This window comes from Hydra vulgaris, chromosome 14 (genome assembly GCF_038396675.1).
Source record: "Hydra vulgaris chromosome 14, alternate assembly HydraT2T_AEP".
In the NCBI taxonomy this organism is placed as follows: Eukaryota; Metazoa; Cnidaria; class Hydrozoa; order Anthoathecata; family Hydridae; genus Hydra; species Hydra vulgaris.
The window spans coordinates 34,544,465-34,570,613 of record NC_088933.1 but is presented as its reverse complement, the minus strand read 5'-3'; the positions used below and the strand labels follow the sequence as shown (position 1 = coordinate 34,570,613).

The 26,149-nt window shown below is 28.3% G+C and overlaps 1 protein-coding gene and 1 pseudogene across 1 annotated transcript; both read left to right on the top strand.

The window, feature by feature from the left end:
- The first annotated feature begins 260 nt into the window (after positions 1–260).
- LOC136091081 (uncharacterized) lies at positions 261–1,595 on the top strand. The gene is made up of 2 exons (XM_065818065.1): positions 261–986; positions 1,134–1,595. The coding sequence occupies exons 1-2, from the start codon at positions 261–263 to the stop codon at positions 1,593–1,595; spliced, it is 1,188 nt and encodes a 395-aa protein (XP_065674137.1).
- On the top strand, positions 1,565–2,845 carry LOC136090650 (52 kDa repressor of the inhibitor of the protein kinase-like; annotated as a pseudogene).
- The last annotated feature ends 23,304 nt before the right edge of the window (positions 2,846–26,149 follow it).

Genomic DNA, 26,149 nt, shown 5'->3' with positions numbered 1-26,149 from the left:
ATTCTGGGAGGGAAAGACTCCCCCCTACCTCCTCCAAGGCGACGCCCCTGATTGTGTATGATATATATCTATATATCCTGTACATCCGCATTTTTTCTAAAATTACTGGTATTGCAAAAATTTTTATCTGATAATATATTTTCATTTTTATATTTACATTGCTATTATTAGTATATGATATATTTATAATTTCATTTTTTAAAAATTTACATAGTTATTATTATAAGAAATTGACCATACTCAGTCACTCTTCATATACTATGGGGCGCAAAGAGCAAAAAGAAAGAAAACGAATATCAGCAGCTAAAACTTGTCAATCTCTAGATGGATGGTGTACAAATAAACAAATTGAAAGTCATAATCAATCTCTCAATGAAAATGCACCAAATACTAATACCGCAATTTCTAAACAACATGATTCTATTGATAGTCCTCCCGCTAAAATATCTCGTACTACTAAACAATCAGATTTTAAACCTCTCGCTTTCACCAATGATGTTGGTAAATTATTGAATGCTACAATGAATTATGAAGAATTGAGTATGGCGATGAGGACACTCTATGATAGTCGAAAGTTCTTTCTCTTGAATAATCACTTCAAGCCACCTTTAGAATATATTTTTCCGTCACAATTTCTTCACAAATGTCAGCGTCAATTTAAGGCAAGATACTTGACAGATTGCAAATGGATGATCTACAGTCCATTAATAAATGGCGCATACTGCATCCATTGTTCGGTAATGATTCCTATCTCCAAAAGACAGAATTTGGGAATATTCGTAAATAAACTATTTACCGCGTTTCATAAGTTAGACGAGAAGGCAAAACAGCATCAAACAAAAATAAGCCACCGCGATGCAATGATTTTGTCAGAGACGTTTTGTAATTCAATCAAGAAACCAACTGAAAACTTTGATACTCGTTTTGATGAAGAAAGAAAGATTAACGTAGAAAGGAATCGACCCATCGTAAATACAATAGCTGAGGCAATCCTTTTCTGCGGAAGACAGTGGATTGCTCTGAGAGGTGATCAAGAAACATTGTCGGCATCTGATAATTCAATAAAATACAACCCGGGTAACTTTTTGGCTGCGTTCTAAATTATTGCGAAACATGATGAAATCCTACATCAGCGTCTTTTCCATAATGGTATCAGTAATCGAAATGCGAAATACACCTCTCCGCGTATTCAAAACGAAATTATAACAACTATTGGATACGATATCATCCGTAGTGACTTGGTTAAAGAAATAAATGCTGCTACGTTCTATAGTATTCTTGCAGATGAGGTGACTAGCCATAATCGAGAAGAGCTTGCATTTTGCATTAGATTTGTTGATCAAAACAAAGACATTTGTGAAGAATTTTTATCTTTTCTCCATGTTCCAAGAATCACCGGAGAAGTCATTGCTAGCACCATGATTCAATTTCTGCAAGACGCCAATCTCGATTTAAAAAACATTCGTGGTCAAGGATACGATGGAGCTGCAAATATGTCCAGTGATAATGTAGGTGTTCAGAGAAAGATAAAGAATGAGTCTCCAAAGGCAGGATATATGTCCACTGCAGTGGACATTGCCTTAATCTTGTTATAGCCCATTCGTGTTCTCTTTCAAATACAAGAAATACCAATGCCAAACTGAAGAACTGTTGTCTGTTTTTTCTTGCCAGTCCAAAGCGCGAGAGTCTTCTGCAATCAATCATCATGAAGGCATTACCAGACATTTCTAAACCCAGAAAAGGTCTGATTGACCTATGTAAAACAAGGTGGTCTTCACGGCATGACTCATACAGACATTTTTATCAAGCATACTGCTACGTAATTATCGCTCTGGAATATATTGCTTATGGTGCGAACAAAGATGCATGCGGAGAAGATTTCACAAATGTTACATGGGATACAACATTCAGAGACAATGCCAATTCACTGCTGACAAGTCTTACGTACTTTGACTTTATTATAAGTTTCTTGACTATGTACCAATTCCTGTCACATTTGGAAGGAATAACTGTGAAATTACAAGGCCGCACTATGGATATCATCATAGCATACCATGAAATTGGTGAGGTGAAGTCTGTTTATAAAGATATTTTAAGAAACATGGACGAAGAATTTTCGCGTGTCTACACCCAAGCCAAACGAATGGCACGTTCTGTCAACACCGAACCAACAAAGCCAAGGACTATTAGACGTCAAATAATGTGCAACAATGCTCCTGCGATTAATCCTGAGGAGTATTATCGGCAAAATCTCGCCATTCCATTCCTTAACTAAATAAGCTCAGAGTTGGAGAGTCAATTTTCTGATCTTTCCATCCTCTCCTCTAAACTGTTGGGGCTTGTACCATCTACTCTCTGTGAAGAGGGAGGAGCATCTCTTCAAAATGTTGTCGAACTTTATGCAAAAGACTTACCATCTGCTGATTTGTTTCCCCAAGAGTTGTTTTAATGGAAGCATTGGTTCCAAAACAAACCTCCGGAAGAATGTCCTTCAACTGCAGCGCAAGCATTAAAAGAATGCGACGAAGAGTTATTCCCAAACATTTTCACTCTTCTAAAAATTTATTGTTCAATCCCAGCGACCAGCTGCGAATGCAAACGTAGTGCTAGTGCATTGCACAGGCTCCATACATATTCGAGAGCAAGTATGAAGCAAGAAAAACTCTCTGCACTTGCATTAATGCATATCCACTATTGTAAAGTTATCGACGAAGAGAAAATTGTTGATATATTTTCACAAAAATATCCTCGGCGTCTACAATTACGATCTGTTTTGACAGAAATTATTTGACTTTACACAAATTCAGTGTCGGTGCTTATTAAGCTTGTGTGTCATTATAAAGTTTATATTTGCGTATTATTTTGGAAGCAATATATTTGATATGTTGTAAAAATGGTCCACTTTTTCAAATTTCGCACCCTCCCACGAAAAATCATGCGTACGGGCCTGTATATCTTCCCAATGCGGTGAGCTCTTTCAACTATCATGTTTTTAGAGATTCCCAGTTTGTTTCTAAATAGATCTTTAACTTTCTTTTCACATTCATTCTAAGATTTCATGGGCAGTTCAGTTAAGCCACCAATCCTTAGGTTATTACGGCGTGAACAATTTTCAAAGTCTGTATGTATATATTTTAAATTGTTAATTTCCCTGGCCATCAGACTGTTAGTTACCGATATTTTTTTCAAGAAATTTACTTCCTGAAAGTTGATACTTTTCTTTATATTGTTGATGTCTTTTTCAATTATTATAACCTTCGATTTGCTTTTATTGAACTCGTTTTCAAGTTTGTCGCGCCGATCTGTTATTATTTTTAGATTTGCACTTATGATGTCGCTAAATATCTTTTCCTGCTTTTTTAAAAGGTTAATAGTTTCAAACAAAAGCATTATGGGATAACTGAGGCGCAAACAAACGAAACATAATTTTCAACCATTTAAGTAAAAGGAAATAAATAAAGAAAAACAAAGTAAATTAAACGTTAAAATTAGACATAGCATTGTTAAAATTAGATATAGCATTGTTCAAAACTACAAAAACGATAGAAGATAAATCCAAATAAATACGTTATCAAAGGCCAAAATATATTGTATTGTTAACATAGTTAAATGTATTATTATTGACCATATCATATATATTAACAGTTTTAATGGTACTTTGTAACTAAAATTTTGGAGATGCAAGGACACTAAGATGTTGCCTAAATGGAATTCAAAAATTAGACTTTTTAGAATTTATTGTAAAATTTCTCTTCAGTCGCCAGTTTGTTCAAATCATTTTAAAGTGGGCCACCTACTGATATTTATCCCTACCTCACAGTTAAAAAACTGAAAATCTTCATTAAAAAGAACACAGCTTAAGAAGAAAAAGTTTGTTGCTAAGCCTAGCGGTAATCATTATCAAAATGATCATGACCAAGATCAAAATGAAATTAATTATAATAAAAATAAAAAATATCTTTATCAAATGAAAACACTCAGCCTATGGATACACAAAAAACCTTTGTCATTAAAACATCGTTTACGATTGCTGAGTAAGTTTTCTTTGGTACCACAAACAGAGTTTAGTTGGAATAGTTTATACCATTTGGACAGATTGATAAAGTTCTATACTGGGTGCACAAAACAAATATTTATGTATTTTGTTAGTGGAGAAAAGAAAAACAATGAAAACATATGTTATTTCAAGGGAAAATTTTCACAATCTTTTAAATTTAGAAGCGAAAATGAAATAAAGCCGCGGAAAAAACGCGCTATAACAAGTGTGGATGAAATTCTGCTAATGTTTATGAACCTGCAATTAGACTTGGCTATTATAGATCTAGCATTTAGATTTTCAATTTCTAATTCTCAAGTATATTAACGACCTGGATTACATATTTTGAAAAAGAGTTTAAACCTCTTTTTCTTTGAACAAAAAAAACAAACAAATTTGTTAAATAAAGCAAGGCATTTTTCTGCAAATATATACAGTATTGAAGGTGTAATAGACTGCACTGAGCAAAATATTTAGAAACCATTAAATGCGTAGGCACAAAGTCAAATATTTAGTACTTAAAAAAATTGTAACACATTAAGAAAACTAGTTTTTACTACAAAAACTAGTTCTTTTACTGTTATCTTTAAAGCTTATGGTAGCCAAGCTTCAGATAGACATATTAAAGAGGACTGCAATGTTATTAGTATGTTTTTTGAAGGATCTATTTGCTTGGCTGATAAAGACTTTAATTTCCAAGATTTGCTTTTTAAAAAAAAGTGGTATTGGTTTGTACACCTCTTAAAAAAAGGGCAACATTTTACACGAGCAAAAGTCCTCTCAGCCAAAGAAATTGCTAGATCACGGGTCCATGTTGAGCAATCAATTTGACGACTTAAAGAATTTAGAATATGTAAAAATGAGTCACCACTAACAATGCTAGATCTCATTGATTACATATATGCTATTTGTGGAGTTTTAAGTAGTTTACAACTCTCAATTGTAAAGGAATTTAAATCTGATTTAAATTAAATATGCTACTACTAAAAAAATGTTTTTCTCTATTTTTTTTTTTTTTTTTCAAAAGCATCACAGAATACTCATAATAAAAAATTTTTCAATAAATTTTTAGCACATTACCATGTTTTTTGTTGCTCAAGGTTTATGATGTCATTTGTTAATTTTTCATTAACTTGTTTACTGTCTGAATCATTAACGCATTTTTTGATAAGATCATTTAGATTGTGGGAACTATTTCATTTTTCTCAAGTTTATTAGTAATTAATTCAGGGAAAACATTCTTTGTAAAAAATATCTGAAGTTTTTGTTCATTTTTGTTACAGCTGGGATCAGAATAAATTTTTTTATAGTTTTGATCACTTGCTAAAAATATGTAACAATATTGCTAAACATACATAGTAATCAGCATGAGGGTAGCCACTTATAAATAACTGGTGTTGTATTTGTGTGCAATATTGATGACTTTTCAGTGTGTATGAGCTAGCATAAGATATTTTTTCTAAGAGACTTTGAGCACTTTGAGCATATTCACATATTTTTTTTTGCCTGAATGTCCATGGACATTAAATTTCAACCAAACCAAACCCACAACATGTAAAAGTTGTTATACCATCTGAGTATGCTGCAAAATAAGGGGTTATGATTAACACTACAATAAAATTTGAAATAATAAAAAATAAAATTTGTCCGGTTTGGTAACGTATAAAGTTTTTATGACCGTTTTTCATTTCCCTCACATATTTTTTATGAACATGGGGCTCAAACATGTTACCCTATTGAATTGAATTACTTTAAGTATTATTTTTGTAACCTAAAATTTGAGCGCATAAATTAAATGCTGCCTCTTTGTTTTTCACTTCCAAGTCATTGTCAAATTTTGCTATGACTGCATGAGCAATAGATGACAATATTGTTCCAGCTCTATATGGTTTCCAAAAAAAACTTTTTGATTGAGATATCGTAGCTTCTTTTATAAGTTCTTCATGAGATAGTGTTATTTAAAACATCCGTAAAAAGTTTTAACATTTAAATGCTATTGATATATTTTCATTAGAACATTCTACTTGAGCTATATATTCTTCTATGGTAGGTGGTAGCGCTTTGTTTTTAATTGTATTTGAAGGTAATTTTTCATTAAGTATTCTGACTGTTTATCTGGCTTGAGTCAAACTACAGCACTTTTTCCATCTGTGGCTTCTGCAACTGGTTCTCAATCTTTCTTTGTAAACTCTGACTGCTTTAAATAATAAGGAAGAGGATCGTATAAAGATTGACTGAGTTTTAGATTATTATTTTCTAAGCTTGATTTGACTTTTTTAATGTAAATATTTTGTTATATCTGGCTCACGTCATTTTCTATTCTGTGTTTTAGTCCTCCGCTATTGTTTTACTGGTGTGCAAGTTACATTTTCTCCTAATCGCACATGCTCTTCCACAATCAATAACAAAATTTAATATAAATGTTTTCTGCTTTCTCCAAAATCGGCTACACAATTGCATTCTGCATTTAATATACTTCCGTTTTTATTTAAACACACCCTTGATTCATACTTTAATGTTATGTATTTGCCAGTTATTAAAAAAATTTTACAATCGTAACTAATAAAAGAAAAATTTACATGACTGGGGCTAGAAGAAGACAAAATTAGTCTTATTATTAGGCCCCGAAAAATGCATCATTATAAAATAACATTTTCAAAGAAAATGCAAAAAATACATAAAATATAAAATGTTTTACAATATTTAGCCTTAAGACTTTCAAAATATTTAGTAATTTAAAGAGTTAAATTTAAGAATTGGTTAGTAAAGTAAGAAATTATAAACTAAAAAATATAATTTTAGCTGGTTTAATTTACAAATAATTATATTTGAGTTAATCTCAATTCTTGATGTTGTTTTAATAAGAGTTAACAAGCAGTTTTACGTGGAACTATAAGATTAATAAACACAACAAAAGATAAAAAAAAAAATTACAATAATTACAAATTAATATCTAAAGTTTGAAAAACTGCAATAACATCTAATTACAAGTTAATTAATTGTTAGTATTGTTCGTAAATAATATAGTAAAAAATATATATAAATATAGTAAAATATAGTGAAAAATTAAAAATTTTAGAAGAAATTTGATTCATTTTCAATTGCCATCAGCAATTGCTTAATTTTTGTTTTGAATTGGTTTAGAGAATAATTTGTTTTCAGTTTGTTATTTAATATAGTATTCCTCAGTTTAGGACCGCGGTTTGCAATTGAGAATTTAGTAACTGAATTATATATTTTGGATTGAATATAATTGTTTTTTGAAAATCTGGCAGGGTATATGTGTCTTATTTTTTCAGAAATTGAATTAAATAAAATTAGGGATATTTTTTTATCAAGTTTGAACATAAAGATAAGAACATGATAGAGGTTTGATTTATATACATTTAGAATATTGAGTTCATTAAATATAGTTCGAGTGTGAGTGAAACGATCTGCGTTTGAGATTATCCTTATAGCATGTTTTTGTTTACTCAGCAATTTTTTTACTTTAGTTGAGTTAGTGCTGCACCAAGCAATGTTTGCGTAATTTAAGTAGCAGTGAATTAAAGAAAAGTATAGGTTTTTCAAACAACATAGATTTAAAAACTGTTTGGCTTTGTACAATATACCCAAATTTTTTTATATTTTATTTTCAATTAGTCCTATATGGTCTTTCCAGGTTACATTTTCATCTAATAACACGCCTAAAAACTTAATTGATGGTTCTCTTTTTATTTGTTTATTATCAATAAACAGATCCGGTAGTTTTAGGGGAATATATGCTTTTTTATGAAGACGATGGAACAAAGTGTATTTAGTTTTATTGATGTTTAAAGACAGTTTGTTTGACTTAAACCATTGGGTTAATTTTTCAAGTTCCTTATTTACAGTTTAAAACAATAAACTTATAAAACAAGTTGGTATCATTAGCAAACAAAATGGAGCTTAAGATGTTAGAGAATTTATTTAAATCTTGACTGTATCAAAAGCTTTACTTTTTTTACTTTTTTTTAATTTTTTTTTATTTTAGGTGCCCCAAGAAGTCCTAACGGTCTTGTCACAGAGCACCGCGGAAGTACATTTAACCAGATAGTTCTCGCCTCCTTCCTTACCGTGACGCGAAAATTTGTCCAGAGCTCGTTTCGAACCTGGATCTCCTGCTTATATAGCAAGCGCTCTAACCACTGCGCCACGGCCGCACTTAAATTAATGAAAACCCCTAGGGTATACTTGTCTTCATTAAATGATTTATATATATCATGAACAAAATGAGTGAATGCAATCACTCACGCTCTGTGGAATGACCAGATTTAAACCCAAACTGTTTATTATAAAGAATATAGTCTATTATACATAACCCGCTCTAATATTTTAGAAAAACAAGAAAGTATTGAGATTGGTCTATAATTGGCAACATCGGAAGGATCACCTATTTTTAATATTGGAATGACTTTTGCGATTTTTAGGTTATCAGGAAAAACACCTTGCTGTAAAGATAAATTAAAAATGTGCAATAGTGGAATTGTGATTTGTTTAATTGATTTGATAATGACATTACTACTTATATCATCAAATCCTAAACTTAAGGCTTTAATAAAGAGGCTGCGTCTAATAATTATTTTTCTGTAAGTTTATAATTACACATAGATCTAGTGTTGGTTGAGGTTAAGTTTGAATCAAAACTTACTTGAGTAGTTTCTATATTTGATGATAAAGTAGACCCTATATTTTCAAAAAACTGATTTAGAGCTTCAGCTACTAAGGATTTATTTATAATGCGAATATTATTTATCTTAAGATTGTCAGGAAGTAAATTTCTGTATAATTTTTTTTTCCGATTACCTCACTAATAATATTCCACGTTTTTTTGGAATCATTTTTGTGCTTTAATAATTGATCTATTCTGATCAATTATTAAAGCACAAAAATGATTCCAAAAAAACGTGGAATATTATTAGTAATTTTTTTTGAGCGCTTTAAAATTGATTCAAACAGCCGTTTAAAATTTTTATAACTGTTTTCATTTTTAAGAGTTCTTTTTTTAAGAAACTTATTATATAAACGTTGTTTTTTTTAGAAGATTTAAGAATACCCCTCGTTATCCAGGGGTTTAGAAGTGTTTTAGTTTTGATTACTTTAGTAACTACTGGAAATGCCTTGTTATAAAAATTACGAAATTCAGTGAGAAATATATTATACGCTTTATTAGTGTTTAGATTAAGTTGAAGGGTATCCCAATTAACACAGGATAGAAGATTATGAAAATGACTAATTGAAGCTTCGTTTACTAAACGTGTTTTAATTATTTTTTTCTTTTCATTTTGCTCATCATTTCTGGTTTTTTGGGATAAAATAAAAATCGGAAAGTGATCAGAAATCTCAGACTTAAATATTCCCGTCCTTATTTTTGTATTTATAAATTCATTTGTAATAATTTGATCTAAAGAAGTTGCACTTTGCCTAGTTATTCGTGTTGGTTTATCGATTAGTGGAATATAGTTATTTTGAAAAATGATGTTAAAGAAAATTTTAACTTTTTTTTTTTCGTAATCTAATATATTGAGATTGATATCACCAACAATATAAACCGTTTTATTTATAGATGATTTGTTTTTAATTATATTTTTGATGTGATTTTCAAATACCTTGATATTTCCTGAGGGCGGTCGGTATAAAGCATGGACGACAATGTTTGTTGAGGTTTTATTAAAGACTTCAATGCATAACGATTCGTAATCATTTGTGGTTAAACTTAAATCTGTTTTAACTTTGAATAATATTGAGTTTTTTATGTATATACACAAGCCCCCACCTTCCTTATTCGATGCTCTTATTTGATGAATCACTTTATAATTAGGTAAATGAAAATTAGAATTGTTTTCAGTGTTTTTATCGTGACACCATGTCTCACTTAAACAAATTATTTGAAATTTAATATCAATGTTATATAAAAACTGTTTAAACGACTCAAAGTTTTTTGAATACTTCTTATATTAATATGAAGTATTGAAAACAAATTTTTCTCCATACCGTTATCAATTTTTTTTTGAATTTGGATTATAGTATAACGGGTTAATATTTTTAATTATTTCGTTATTGTTATAAAAATTAATATCGGGATCAGAATATTTATTTAAAAGTATTGACTTTTTAGATTCAAATGAATTAAAAATTATGTTTGATAAATCAATTTCATCAGCCATTTTAAAATCGAAAGTAAGTCTTTATTAAAATATTAAAATTCAAAAATTAATATATAAAATGTTAGAAAATCATTTAACATGATTTTTTTAAATAAATTCTCTTACAATTAGCTTATCATAGTTAACAACAGAATATTTACCGTTTTTCCTATGCGTTCTGCTGTCCTCGAGAAGGTTTTTTCTTATCGAAGACGTTTCCAGCGAAAAATCCTCGTTTATAAATTCCGGATCCTTTTAGTTTATTGGCATTTTTTAAAATTTTTACTTTGTCTTTAAAGTTAAGTAATTTGATTACAATTGTTCTTGGCTTTACATTGCAAATTGAACCAGTTCTAAGAGCTCTTTCTATGATTACGTCTTTTACATTAAGATTGTTTTCAAATAGGTTTATTATTTTTATTTCTGTATCTTTCATTTTCATTTTCTTTGACTCCTTCGATTCGAAGATTATTTCGCCTTTGGCGATCTTCTTGTTATCTAATTTTTTTTTTTTCGTCCTCTCCCATGTTTGTATTTGATCCTAAGTTTGAATTCAGGCTCCTTTTTTTTTTTTTCTTTTCTTCTAACGCTCTAACTTTTTTGTCGTTGCAATCTTGGTAAAACGTTAGACTTTCCTCGATTTCTTTTTGAGTTTTTTCATATTTTATTAATTGATTGTTAATTATTTTAAGATCGGTATTTCGGTTTTCGTTTTCTTTTTTTAAATATTCACAAGTATCTTTTAATTTACTAATTTCTTTTAGCAATCCATGGATTCGATTGTTAAATAGTTTTTAACGCTAATATATCTTTTTGTTGCTTACGGAACATTTCTTGAAATATTTCCCGAACTAATATAATCGAGACTTCGGTGTTTTCTTTTTTGATAAAAGTCATATTTAATAAAAATACAACGTATATATGATATTAAATTATAAATAAACAAGAACTTGCAAATTTATCGTTTGTGTCTTTTATGATAATATAATTATTTTTCAAACAGCAAGAAAATACACGTCCGTTCACTTCCGCGTTTGTGTTGATACTGGATGATGGATATATGGAATATATTTTTATGGGATATATACTAATAAAGACAAAAACTATTTATTATTATGACAAAAACTATTTATTTCTATACTCTTCAACATTTATTTTTTTTGTTTGAAGGGCTACAGTTCCTTTTAGCTAACAAAATTTTGCAGCATCTGATAAACTGTTAAAAACTACTGAGGTTGCATGATTGGAAGAATAAACAGAAAGTCCTTCTTTTAAGGCTTTTGAGCTGTGAGTAAGAAAAGCATAAGTTTTAATATCCGAATAGTTCGTGGTTGGTATTAATTTTATAACTAATTCTTTTTCTAACACCCAGTTTCTGATTTCAAAAGGATAGGGGAGATGAATACTTGATTTTAATTTTAATATTTGATAAAAGCAGAGCAGCCGTGGCGCAGTGTTTAGAGTTCTGAATCAGAACCCAGAGGTCCGAGGTTCGATGCCAGCTCGAGCCAAATAAGCGACATTGGTACGGAAGGAGGCGTGAACTTCTTGTTAAATGCTCTCCCGCGGTGCTCTGTGATAAGACCGAAAGGACTTCTGGGAGCACCTAAAATAACTACAAAAAAAAAAAGCTGGATTAAATTTCTTCAGAGTCTTCGTGTACAGTTTTTTTTTATGGTAATTTAAGTTTATTGACATAATAAACGTGAAGAATTTTCAACAAAAGGAATACTACTTGCTCGTAGAAATCATTTCAGTTTAACAACATTCCAACTTTTAAATTCATCCATATATCGTTAATTTTTTTCGTTATCAGAGGAAGAATCAGACTTAATTAACAGTATTGTTAAAAAACTGTTTTGACAATTTTTGTCGTCTATTATTGTTCTCGCCTGAGTTATGGCATAATGCTTTACTAGAGAAATTTGAAAAATTATTAGCAAAAAGGCAAATTGGTGAATAACGGGTGGGGCAGGGGGAGTGGGAGGGGGTTGGGCCACCAAAGTGAAAGATGCTCGGGGACCCCAAATTCTATGCACGGCTCTGCACTCACACACACACAAACACACACGCATCTAGTATTATCTTAGATGTACTTTTAGTCATCTTGATTGTCAAAAAATATAGTACATCAGCTATGAATCTTGCTCTATGGATTGAAGAGAAAAACTTTAAAAGAAAGTATTACAGCTAATTGTTTGATAAATACAAAAACGACTTTAAGCAAAAATGGGAGCTTGTTAATGAAATCACTTGTAACAGTTAAATATAAATATATGTTTTGCCAAAGGCAACTAAAATAAATACTGAGCTTTTGTATAGTCCTAACGTTGTAGCAAACTAAATAAATAAGTTCTTTGTATCACTTATACTGAATTTAGCCAAAAATATCTCTATAATGAGTAATTCAATCTACTTAAAACAGACTTGATTTCCTCTGAAATATCTTCTCTCAATAAATTTAAAGTATCTTTTAATGAATTTGAGATTGCTTTCAAAATGCTTAAGGCTAATAAAGCAATTGGTCAAGACGATGTAAACGGAAATATTGTTATTGATTCATATAAAATAATTAAAAATATACTCTTTAGGTTCTTTGAAACATCGCAATATACATTAGGTATTTTCATAGATCAATCGAAGCTTTTGTTACTATAGATCATGAAATTCTTTATAATAAACTAGAATATTATGGAATTACTGGAAACACTTTATTATTACTAAAGAACTATTTAACTAATCGCAAACAGTTTATTCAAATAGACTCATCATAATCATCAAATCTATTAGATATAACTTGGGAAAGCCACAAGGCTCAATGGGGCCTTTACTTTTCCTAATATATATATCAATGATCTCAACAAAACCTCGAACCTAATGACAATTATGTTTGTCGATGATACTAATCTTATTTTAACAAGCAATGACCTTACAATATTATTTAGCAATATGAACACCAAGCTTATTAAAATTTCTAATTGGTTTAAATCAAACAAGCTATCAATTAACATAGAAAAAACCAAATAGATGCTTTTCTACCCAACTCCAAAAAAAAATTAATTCTAAGTATTCCGCCTCTTATTTTTATTGATAATATTGAAATAAAGCGAACAAAAACTACAAAATTTTTAGGCATTTACATTGATGAAAATCTTAAATGGAAAAATCAGGTTAATAATCTAAATAACAAAATTGCTAGAATTATAGCAAAATTATACAAATCAAGAAGTTTTTTAAATAAACATACTTTAACGCAATTATATTATTCATTTATTCATTGCCATATCAACTACGCTTATATTGCTTAGGGTAGTGTCAATAAAAGTATACTAGAACCTCACCATCGTCAACAGAAACACATTGCGCGTCTTATAATTTTTAAAGATCGTTTTACTAATGCCAGGCCTCTCTTACTTGAAATGAATTTTTTAACTTTATATCAGCTTAACGTTTGTTATTGTTTATGTTTTATGTATACATGTAAAATCAACGTTTCCCCTACTTCCTTTCATAACCTGCACTCACTAAAAGAAAAAAACAAGTACCATCTACGAAATGATAACTTTATTCGACGACAATTTTCGCATCCTACCTTTGGTAAATCTTGTGTTTCATTTTCAAGGAGCCTTTCTTTAGAATAAAATAGTTTTGAAATATTTTGACTTTTCTCATGAATGGAATTTTAACGCATTAAAAAGAAAACTTAAAAAAATCATTTTATCTATTGATAATATACTTTTACATTTTTAATTAATAAAAAATAGTTTTTCTACCCATACCATGAGTTTTCATGAATTATTCAGACTCAATGTTCTACACTTTTTTCGTTGTAAATTTCCTTACTTTCTCATAATAGCATATATCATGCTTAATTTTTATTATTATAATAAAAATTTTAAACTTATATTTCAGTTATAGAACGGATAATTATATAGCATTTAAAAAAAAAAAAAGTTACGTGTACAATGTATATTGTATTGTATTGTATATGCTTGTATGTACGTACCTATATGTCTATTTGAACGCGTGTACATATGTATATGTAGATGTGTACCTGTATCTTTGTATGTATGATATGTATATGTGAGTATATGTGACCTGTACATATTGCTCAGTCGAAAAACGAAATGAAGGACAAAAAAGAACTTTTACGACAAACCAAATCAGTTCAAACAGACAAATACTTTTATTTACATGAGATTCAATTTGCGATATTGAAAATGTTTACCCACAAAATAGAATGACTGTATACATAAGTGTGCAATGTGCAAGAAGAAAATGTGTGACAACCATAAAAAAAAAAACATCAATAAACTTAACTCAACCATTAGATTACTACAATCACCTAAATCACCACAAACACCCAAATACAAAAAATTTAAAAAATTTTAACATTAAAAGTTCAAATCCAAACGGTTCTCTGCGACAAGACATCAGGGTCTTTGTTAAGTTTACGCATTTTTTTATTTTTTATTTTTATTGATATATTCCTTTGTATGTATATATTTTTACATTTTATATATTGTATAAATATAAACAATAAATGTAACATAGTTACAACAAATGTAACAAAGGGAAAACAGGGAGAAAAAAAACAAATTATATTTTTATTTCTTGTTACCCTATAATCGCCTAAGTTTGGTCAACATCATGCATAAGAATCACTTCGTCATTAATATATCACTTTGTGCATAAAAATCATTAATGTTTATTTAAACTGAAATATTTAGTTTTGAAAACAAAAGTTTTAGAATAATGCATACTTTTTTTTCATACTTTTGAAGACTAAAATGAGCAAAGTATAAAATAAAATGATCAAGTTTAGCGCTAAATTATTAAGAGTAGCCAAATTAATAATATTTGAAAAATAAAAAATAATTTTCAAATATGAAGTACTCCTTTTCTTTAAAGTAAGTGAAATTTTAAAATACTATAACTTCGGTCACTTATGGATTATACAACAACGCGTCACTGAACGATAAAAAAAAAAAAAGCAGAAATTGTGTGTAAACCAGACCTGTAACTATAAATTTGTTCCCACCCCCCTTCTGCAAAAAAGTGACGGGGCTTTTTCCCCAAAAAATTTTTTTCTATTACATTTAAAAATAAATTGTAAAACGTTTGCTACTTATATCCAATTAATAAAATACCATCATGTTTTATTAAATTTTTTTTAATAAATTTATATACTCAATCGGGATTGAGTATATAAATTTATTAAAATTTATTTAATTTGCAGAAGGATTTTTCTGCACTAGCAAATGCACAAGCAGTTTTATCAATTGCAATATTGCAGTATTTACATCTGTAAAATCTCACTCCTTAAAACTCTATATTATTTTGATTAAATCTTTTATTGTAGCTGTTTCTGTGATATCGTTTTAATAAAAATGATTTCGTTAACTAATTTGGCTGGAAATAAATTTTCAAATGTCTGGGTAATTCTGTTGTAATAGTTTAGCAGATTTAGTTAAATCATCACAGTTTTATTAAGTTTTGAAGTTGTATAAACATAGAAAGATTTGAATTTTTTTCATTTCAGTAAATCTATCGTTTATGATATTTATATAAATAACTGTCACTTAAATCATCAAAATTTCTTTTTTATGGTTTTATTTGCCACTTACTGCAAAAATAAGTTTAAATTCTCTAATTTAAACAAATAAATATTTTGTTTTACATTATTTAAATATTTTATTTTAAATTATTCTAAATATAAAATAATTTATAATAATATATATAACGATTCTGCAAATAAAAATTTCAAAATTGTCCATATTATTAAAACTTTAAATAAGGGAACTCTGAAAGTAGTTTAGTTAATTAAATTTTTTTGCTAAAAATGCATTCGCTTTTTAATAATTTTTTTATCAAAGTTGTCAATTGAAAGTTTTTTTAAAAATTAAATAGGCAATTTTGTTTTATAATTTTATTATGAAATAATATTCGAAAACTAATTTTTATAAACTTTGATATTAATTTTGTGATGTTCGAGTCTTATGAACCTCTAACATTAAGTCTTATGAATCCCCAAAAGACGTTCTGTTAATTGGATTTAAGTAGAAAACGTTGTACATTTTATTTTTAAACTAACTCCAATCCAGTTTCTTTCCATAATTTATATACCTTAGAAAATAAAAATAAACAGAACTTAAGAAATGATAATTTAATTCGTCAACCATTTTTAAACTAATTTTGGAAAATGAAGCATTTCATTTCGTGGAGCTTCTGTAAAATAAAAAATTTAAAGAAACTTAAGTTAAATTTTTTTTTACTTAAAAATAATATTTTTATAAGATTTCTATTTAAAATCTCTATTAATAATTGTCTTGATAAAAAAAATGTGCTTTATGAAAATCAAGTAGGGAAGAGTGGGGCACCATGAGGTCTGGGGCACCATGAAACAAAGCAATAATACAGCGATACTAAAGTATTGTGACAAATCCTTTTAAGTGATAATTAGTTACTACTAAATATTTTGTTTAACTTCTAATTTTAATCAGAACATGTCAATAATATTGCGAGAGGTTCAAATTTGTGTTTTTTGTTGCAAAGTAATTTATAAATCTTTTGAACTGTTTTAGGTTGTTTTATTCTATTCTTTGGAATGTGCTTCTATTTTGTAAACTTTATTTCATGAGCTCTTCAGTGCGGCAAAAACATTTAATAAAATGATTTTTTGAAAAACAAAAACCAGCCACCTTATTCTATCAGAACGTATGAGGTACCATGAAACGGTTTTAGTGGGGCACCATAAAACTAAACTAATCTATCGTTTTATAAACTACTCTATAGTCAAGCATACTTTAATTAGTTCCCGGCGGGAAATATCGAATTCTATACTTTAATGTTTCACCTAACTTGGTAAAATATTGGTCGATCATTAAACAAAGTTTATATAGCAAAATATAAATTTTACATTATTTAGTATTTATGCATGTAGTATGGTGATGTACTTAAGTAGTTTTAAAATTAATTTTGTCCTATAAACATAAGTTACAAAAGTTTACATAGACATAAGTTTGCTTTATTAACCCTTTTTTGTTGAAGGATTAACATTCATTTAATTTATATTTTTATACTGATTACAATTATTATATAAAATCTATGTAAACTAAAGCTCAGTGTGATATTAAATCATGATATGAACATGAACTGAATTTTTATTAATTGTAAAGCCTCTTTGTTATTGCTTTAATATTTTTAGATTAGAATGAAGAGCTATGTAAGAAAAACTAGTAAAGGAACCTTCTCGAGTAATTCAATGGAGGTAGCTGTTGATTTGTTTTAAAAGGAGGGTGTTCATTGAGAAATGCTACAGAAAAAATGAATCTTAATCACAGCACCCTTTGCAAGTAAGTGATGATAATATATTCTGCACCAATAAGTACTACTTTGTTGTACTTAGAAAATGAAACTTTGCATAAGTTTGAAATTAAAAGCAAATTCTCAATGTGTGTTTTTATGTATACAGATATGGTAAAAGAAAAAACGGAATAAAAGAAGGAGAAATCATAGCTATGAAACCTAATTTTTCTACAAGAAGAGCATTTACTAAAGAGCAAGAAAATCTTTTGAAGCAATATGTTTTTACCTACTCTCAAATGGACAGTCTGTTGTAAATTTAAGATCTATTGCTTTTGATATGGCTATAATAAATAATTTAAAAGTTCCCATTAACTGGGTTAAAGAGGAGAAAGCTGGAGTAGAATGGATGCACTTGTTTTTAAAGCGGAATTCTTTAAGCATTCGAATGCCAGAAGGATGTTCTTTGTCAACAATGACATCTTTCAATAATTACAATGACAAAAGTTTTTTTACTAATTTAGTGGTACTATTTTTAAGGGAATTAAAGTTTGGTGATGGATTTTGCATTTGGAATCTATATGAAACAGCAACCACTACTGTACAAAGATATAATAAAATTATTACTAAAAAAGGCATCAAGCAAGTTAACTCAGTGACAAGTGGAAAGCGTGAAGCTTTGGTGACAAGTTGTTTTTCATAAGTGCCTCAGGTGTTACCATATCACCTGCAATGATATTCCGACAAAAAAGTTTAAGCAACATATGCATAATAATGCACCATTTGGATTTTTTGGTTTTGCAAATCCAACTGAATGGATGAATACAGAGTTATTTGTAGAAGTAGTTTAACATTTTATATCAAAAACATTCTCGTCATAGGATAATTCATCTCTACTTACATTTGATAATCACGAGTGACACTTATCTATAAAAGTTCTTGATCTTGCAAAGAATAATGGTGTTACTGTTCTTACTATACCACCACATAGTAGTCACAAAATGCAGCCCTTAGATGTCTCTGTATTTGCTCCATTCAAAGTTTATTATAATGATGCTGTAAAATCTTGGATTCTAAAGCATCCTGCAGTGCAAATCACTATTTACGAAATTGCATCTTGTGTTAACATCGCATATGAAAAAAGTTTTACTATAACAAACATTCAAAGTAGATTTAGGAAAAGTGGAGTATTTTCTTTTGACAAAAATTTATTTTCAGAAGCAGATTTTTTATGAAGTGTTGTTTCTGATAGAAACAATCCAAGTACATATCAAGAAAATACTGAAGAAACTCTGAATACTAATAATTTGTTATTCTCATCAGAAAAGCTTCAAGAGCCTTTTATTAGTTCCTAGCCAAGAACAAATCAAGCCAACGATTCTGATGTTATTAACTTTGTAAACCCTTCTCAGTTTAAAGCATTTCCAAAGGCCGCTGAAGAAAAAAATAAAAGAAAATCTCGTGAGAACGCTAGCAGTGTAATAGCAACAGATACACAAACAAAAACTGTACTCGAATTAAAAGAAAAGAAAAGTAAGATAAAAAATAACTTATCTTATCTTATCTTATCAGAAAAAAAAAATGTTTCAGAAAGTGATTTATTAAGTGATGAACATGATTCCTATTATTAATTTTAAAATACTATAACAAGACTTAAGAAAAAGTTGCTTCTTTTTTTTATATAAATTTTTTGTGTTGCTTTCATACATTTTATAATTTTTTTATCACCCTGTTTCATGGAGCCTCATAGACTGTATAAAGGTACCCCTGGTGGGGTACCTTGATACAAAATTCGAATTTTACTCCAAAAATTTTTACAAGTTTGACCTCTTTTAATTTGTTAATTTAAGAATTTAATTTTGAAAGTATAATACTTGTATACAAATTGCACTAATCGCTTAAAAAAAACGTGTTTAAAAATGAAGTTACAAAACAAAAACCAAAAGTGTTTTATGGTGTCTCACTCTCCCCTAGGTTGTCATTCATCCTGGATCAAATTTTTGTCACAAACAATCAACAACAATCCAGCAGCAAAACTCGCTCAGACTAAATACTTGTTGAAGAGATAGCCACTGCATAAAACAAAAGTTCAAGATTGGCAGTTCTCTTTTCAGTGGTTTCATGGACCAACATTTCTTTAAAAACAATTTCCAGTTTGTTTTTTAAAATGTATCCTGAGTGAATTCTAAGTCTTTTTGATTCGTTGAAAATTGTGAATACATCAAATTTTTGGCAGTCTTTTAAAATACAGACTTTTAACACATTTCGAAAACCCCATGTTCTCAATATAGGATAACCATTCTGAAACTAGATGTAAACAGTTATCTTGATACGCTGGTTTTTATCAAATGTTACTTTAAATTAAAAAAGTTGAAAAAATAAGAAATAAAATAAAAAACTAAATTAACTATTTGTATTCTAAAAATAACTTTTCTAGGATCCGAGAAACACCATAAATAATTCAAAAGTTTAACCAAGTATTTCTATGTGAGCAATATGTAACTGCATTAAAAAAGCATCACAATCCATAAAATAATAATGTTTATCTAAGGTGGTACCAGGGGAAAAAATTGCTATTTGTGGTAAAAACTTAAAAAATGCTATTTTTGAATTATTAAAACTATCTTTTTTAGTAAATAACAATACAAAGCAACTTTTTTATATATTCATATATGATATATATTGGTTTAAATATATATTTATTTTTTAATATATAACTATCTATAGTAACTCTTAAAACACCTAAATCCATTTTTATAGAAAAATCTAACACTGTTTTTAATAAAAAAATAACTTTTGCAAGCTTAAAATTTTCACAGTTTGTATTTGAAAATATTTATCAAATCAGCATTCATTATAATTGACACTAAGTTGTTACACTAACTATACGATTTTGAAAAAGGGATTAAATCTGATGTTAAAATAGTTTTGTGTTTTGTATCACATTTGCGTTTCCTAAAAAAAAAAAAGGTCCTCTATTTCTGTGATATTTTAGGACTTGCAGATTCTGATGGTGGTGGTGGTGGAGGGGAAGAGGGGAAAGCATACCCAATCCCCTGGATCCGTCACTGACGTTGTTCTGCACATCCTTGTTTTATACAGTTGATTTATTGAAGATGCTAGAAAAATGAAGACATTACATTGCTAACAATAACAAAGGTTGATTGGCTTTAATATTCTAAATGTTCTTTATATTACGTTGAAGGTAAGGAAGACCAGGCTGAACTGCAAATTTGAGATATGGGCGTATGGGAATTGCATAAAGTTCTTTTATTGCGTTTAGGCCTAACTATTTATACGTTCTTTTATCTTATCTAAAATTTTTATCATACCTAAAGTTTTTGCTTTTCATGAGTAAACTTATTTACATACGCATTACTTACTTTATTTTGGTCAACTTGTAAGTAGTTTACATTTTTCATAATTAAATTTTATGAGACTAATAGATGACCAGGAAGTTATATTGTTCATTTTATTCTTATTAAACTATTTGAATTTTTTTATAACTTTCACCATTCTGTTTTCATTAGTATAAAGGTTGATATCAATTTTAACCAAATTTGGCAGATCGTATTAAAGTAAACTTTGTTCAGACATAAACCAAAAACAGATTTTGGTGCTACATTACTTACAATTTGAAACCCGTTTAAAACTTTATGGTGGAGGACAACGCTATTTTTTTTTATTACTTTAAAAGTTTTTTTTCTATTCTAGGTAGTCTCTCACAATACCATTTGAGTTATATTCAGGTCTGATTACCAAAGTTTGGTGATTTGACGAAAATTTGTTAAAGTCCATCTTTTGTGCATTAATTGGATGGCTATTACAGGTATCTATTTTTATACGCAAAAGTTTCCTTTAGATTGATTGTACAGCTTTAATTTTTACCAAACCCACTTCAATTTTATATATACAATCATATGTAAAAAAATTTTATCACCCAATGTTTATTGTAAAACAACGTTTTTGTGCTGCAGAGCGTGTACAGTTATTATTAGAAAACAATTTATAATACCATAAATTATAAGATAACAACAAGTGGGCATAAAAATAGAAAAAAGTTGTAATATGAAACATGCATTAAAATTTTAAACAACCTCAATTCTTCGTAAGATCGAGGCAACAAGAAATTCCTGACTCCACAGCTAAAAACTCTACACCAAGCTTTTATTATGAATTTTATTAGATCTTATAGTGAGGTTGGGTTCTGTTTAGAACGTTTACTTTTAGTTTTACCCCACAGTTTACGATCAGGTTTAAATTGGGTAAATTACCCGGCCATGGGAAAAGAACATTAACTGTATTTTCTTGGAACCATATCATAACAATTTTAGCCAGATGAAAGTTGCGTATCGTTCGTGAAAGTAAAAAAAACTTTTCTTTTCAAATATTCATGTGCTACAAAAAGTATTTACGGTCCTATCACCAACCAGAAGTCTTTACGGTTTTTCAGCCGGTTTTATAAAAAGTAAAACAGCTAGCAGAGATTGCAAAACATTGACCTGTTGCTTTATGTGAGCTTCTTCTAGAACATAAATTAAACTTAAAAACTTAATGTGCAAATTTAAAAAAAATTCATACAATAATATTATAATAATAAATAATAATAATAATAAAAAAAAAAAGTTAAAAAAAAAAAAAGAAAATCATAATTCTATTGATTGTAGTAAGTAAAAATAATTAATTTATATATATATATATATATATATATATATATATATATATATATATATATATATAATAATAATAATGATAATAATAATTATAATATTAAATAATATAATACATATTATTATAATAATGATGTATTTTTTTACTTTCTATAAAAAAGTCTGTTATAGAAGAGGGTAAATTTTTATTAAGAGAATCAAAAACAAAAAAAAGAATAGCATATTTTCAAGCGCTTAAAGGGGCTCACCCCCCTCAAAAATATTTCGACAACTTCCAAGCTCATAAGATTTTTAGGGTACTCATTGGAAAGGATATTATAATAGTGTTTAAAAAAATATGTTTTCATGTTTAAAAAATGTCAGCTGTTGCCATGGTTACAAATTCAAAATGGCGAAAGTCATAAATTCTTGAAATTTGGAAAGCTAATTCCCTTGGGTTAACACTATTTTTCAATGAAACTTTCTAACAATATTTATTCACATTAGATGCATGCAATAAACCAAAAAAAAGTGAAATATTATTTCGGGAAGAATGACTTTTTGAGTTCTTAAAAAATTAGCAATATTTTTCTATATTTTCAGCATAAAATTGAACTTTAGACAAGTTAATCACAGACAATATAAAATATTTAAATCAAACTTTTGGTTTGTTGCATGAAACAATCTATTATGTGTGTTGTGTGAAAATATCAGCTCAAAAGCTATAATAGAACCAAAGTTACCACATTTTCAAATTCTATTAAATTCGGAAAAAATGCAATCTGAGAAAATAAGCCAAACGTAAAACATTTTGTAAAAAGAGTTATAGTAAGATATTATATTTTAAAGCTTTTCAATTCTAAGCATAATAAAATCAATTGAAAAGGTGTTTTGATAATGGAAATTTATACAACATCTACATTATCTATAATTTTATATAAAAAGACTATATCACATGAAAAAGATTTTTTATCAAAAAAACGATATATAACTAAAAATAAGAAAACAGCATATCCAGAATAAAAAAACTAAATAAAATTAAAAACAACATCTTTAAAATTAACTTCAAAATAATCCTGTTTTATAGGTTTTTGCTTCATTTTGCTTTTTTTTATCATCCTTTTTGTTTTTTTTTGTCCTCTAATTTGACGACGACGGAGAACATTTTTAACTTTATTATGTTTTATTGAATTTTTAATCCTTTTGGTATTGATTTTATCACACCCAAGATTGGAACAAAATCCTGGAACAATATTTAGTCTTTCATACAAATTAATAACAGCTTAAGCTCCAATGTTAAAGTTAAAATGAAACAGTAAGTTGAAATGCAACTTACTGTTCCATTTAGCGATGAAAATCCTCGTCTTTGTCAGGTGCCATCAAATGACACAGGTATATCATAAAAATTATTCTGTGGTTGATTTTTGGATAACTCTTTTAGTTCTTGAGCTGCATCATCCATAGTTTGAGTGGCAATAAAGTTATCACTTTTTTTTAACTTAAAAACAATCTTGTTATAGTTATTTGATGTAAATCGTGGTGGAAAATTCATAAGTGCATTAAAGCGATTAATACCAGCAAAGCCTTGACCACTTCTACGCATTGAGTATACTATTCTGTAGTTTATATCAAACCCTCGTGACATAAATGGCAGTTTTTTTGATGTCCAAAATGAATGCTCCATTGGAAAAAATATTTTACAGTCATTTTACTTGCTTATCAATGTTTTAAACTTTAACTTAACTTTAAACATGAACTTTATTTACATTGAGGACAACCAAGAACTGAAATTAAGTTTGATAAATTAAACATATCCAAAATTCTATTTCCAGTAATACCATCATTTAAAGGCTGAGAAACAGCACGGCTTGACAGCTTAGTAAACGATCTTGTATTTGTTAATGATGCTGAAGTACTTGGAATATAATTTAATAGTTCAGATTGCATGGACACGAATTGTTTTTTGCTTGTGTATTGATTTCCTTTAAATTTTCTTTTCTTTTTGAAAAGTTAATACTTCACAGACTCAGATTAATCAAATAAGATTAACTTTTAAGAAAAAGGTGTTGTAGATAAGTGGAAAAGAGAAAATAAAATTGTTGCTATGGACGTTGCTAAGAAGGTTATTTTTGACTATGATCAAATAATCAAGAAATAAACATACTTATGTGTTTTTTTTGAAAATTTTAATTCAGAATCAGATTCCTCGTTAATTTTTACACTTGAAACATGAAAAATCAAAAATTTCAAAAGGGGTGAGCCCCCTCAAAAGGTTGGATTTTTTAGTTTTCTGAAAGGTTCTGATGTTTCTGACTTAAAAGGTTGGAAGTTTATGATTCTTATGAATTGACGCTGAGAGGACATCAATTTTTTGATGTGATAGTTGCCATTTTGACCTCAAATTTGACAACAGTAACTAAGATGCAATAAAAATAATGCTCAGTAATATTCTTTAGAAATATTCTTTAGAATGAATTTATTGACATAATGACGAAGTATTTAAAGTACGCCGTTAGCTCGAGTTTCTTGCGTAGCTCATCAATATGATAATTCCACGAGAAATTGAAGTCAATCAAAATGCTAAGATACTTGCTAACATTTTTAGGATAAAACCGTTTATTACAATTTTGATTTGAATTTTAGAATTGTTGTTAAGATGTGTTTTTTTCTAGAAGATGAAAAAAATATTAGTTCAGTTTTTTTGGTGTTGAGACATAATACTTTCTCCTGATTTTCTTTTGGATATTACTACAGTTATCATCAGTACTTTTTTGTTTGTAATTTTTTCCTTTTTTATTTTATAGCCTGAAAATTATGATTTCTACATGTTTATTGTTAATGTATGTTCTATGTGCTTTAATCTATTTTAATACTATTGTAAAAGTGAGATACGGAAATAAATCTCGTTGTTGTTGCTGCTTTTCAAAATTTAAGTTTATTATTAAATCAATACAAATTACAAATAAGAAAAAATTTATTATGAGTAGATGAGATAATTTATTTTACTTATTATTCAAAATACTAAACATAAAAAAACTACATTCAAAAATAGCTGTTATGTGAATGTTGTGAAAGCAATCTATGATATTATAGAATCATCGCTTTTCATTATATTTTATTTTTCGTTAAAGAATGGATCTTTCCTGATCAATTAAAGTTTGTAAAAATAATTCCTATTTATAAAATCGGCATTGATTTAATAGAAATTTAAACAAGACTCAAGATCTCAACATTTTCCTGTTTTTCAAAGCTTCTTGAGCTTGTAGTGTACTATAGAATATACAATTACCTTAAAAAAAAGTAATAATTTATATAATAAACAATTTAGACTTGGAAATAATTATTGCACTGAGTATGCATTAATTGATTTAACCAGCAGTGTTTTAAAAGGATTTGATGACAGCAACTATACACTGAGAGTTTATGTAGATTTATTAAAAGAATTCGACAATGTTGATCATGAAATCCTTTGTTATAAATTTCAAAATAAAGAAATTTGAATTCAAATTTAAATGGCTTCAATGTGTTACGCATGACTTAATTAGTGTACAGTTAGAAATTTTTAGAATATTTGGAATCCTCCAAGGCTCAAGACTTGGTCCTCTACTATTTCTCATATTTAGAAATGATATCCATTTATCATCCAAAATCCTAAATGTTATTCTTTTTGCAGATTATACTAATATTTTATTTTCTGGTAACAATTTAAAATTCGTTTTTTCTACTGTTAATAAAAACAAATTACATTTTCTTTTTGTATCACAAAACCCTCAAAATCTGATGTCTTACCCCTTAAACTTCTAGGATTTATTTATAAATAAGAATAAATTAAAAAAAATTAACTAAATGAAAATTTTAGGTATATTAAATTAATAGAAAATAAAATCTCTTTAACTCTGGAGATCATGTTCAAAACGAGAAAATTTTTAAACAGTATGTTCCTAAAAAGCTTATTTTTTTCAGTTTTACAAATTACTCTAGTAGTGAAAGTTCAA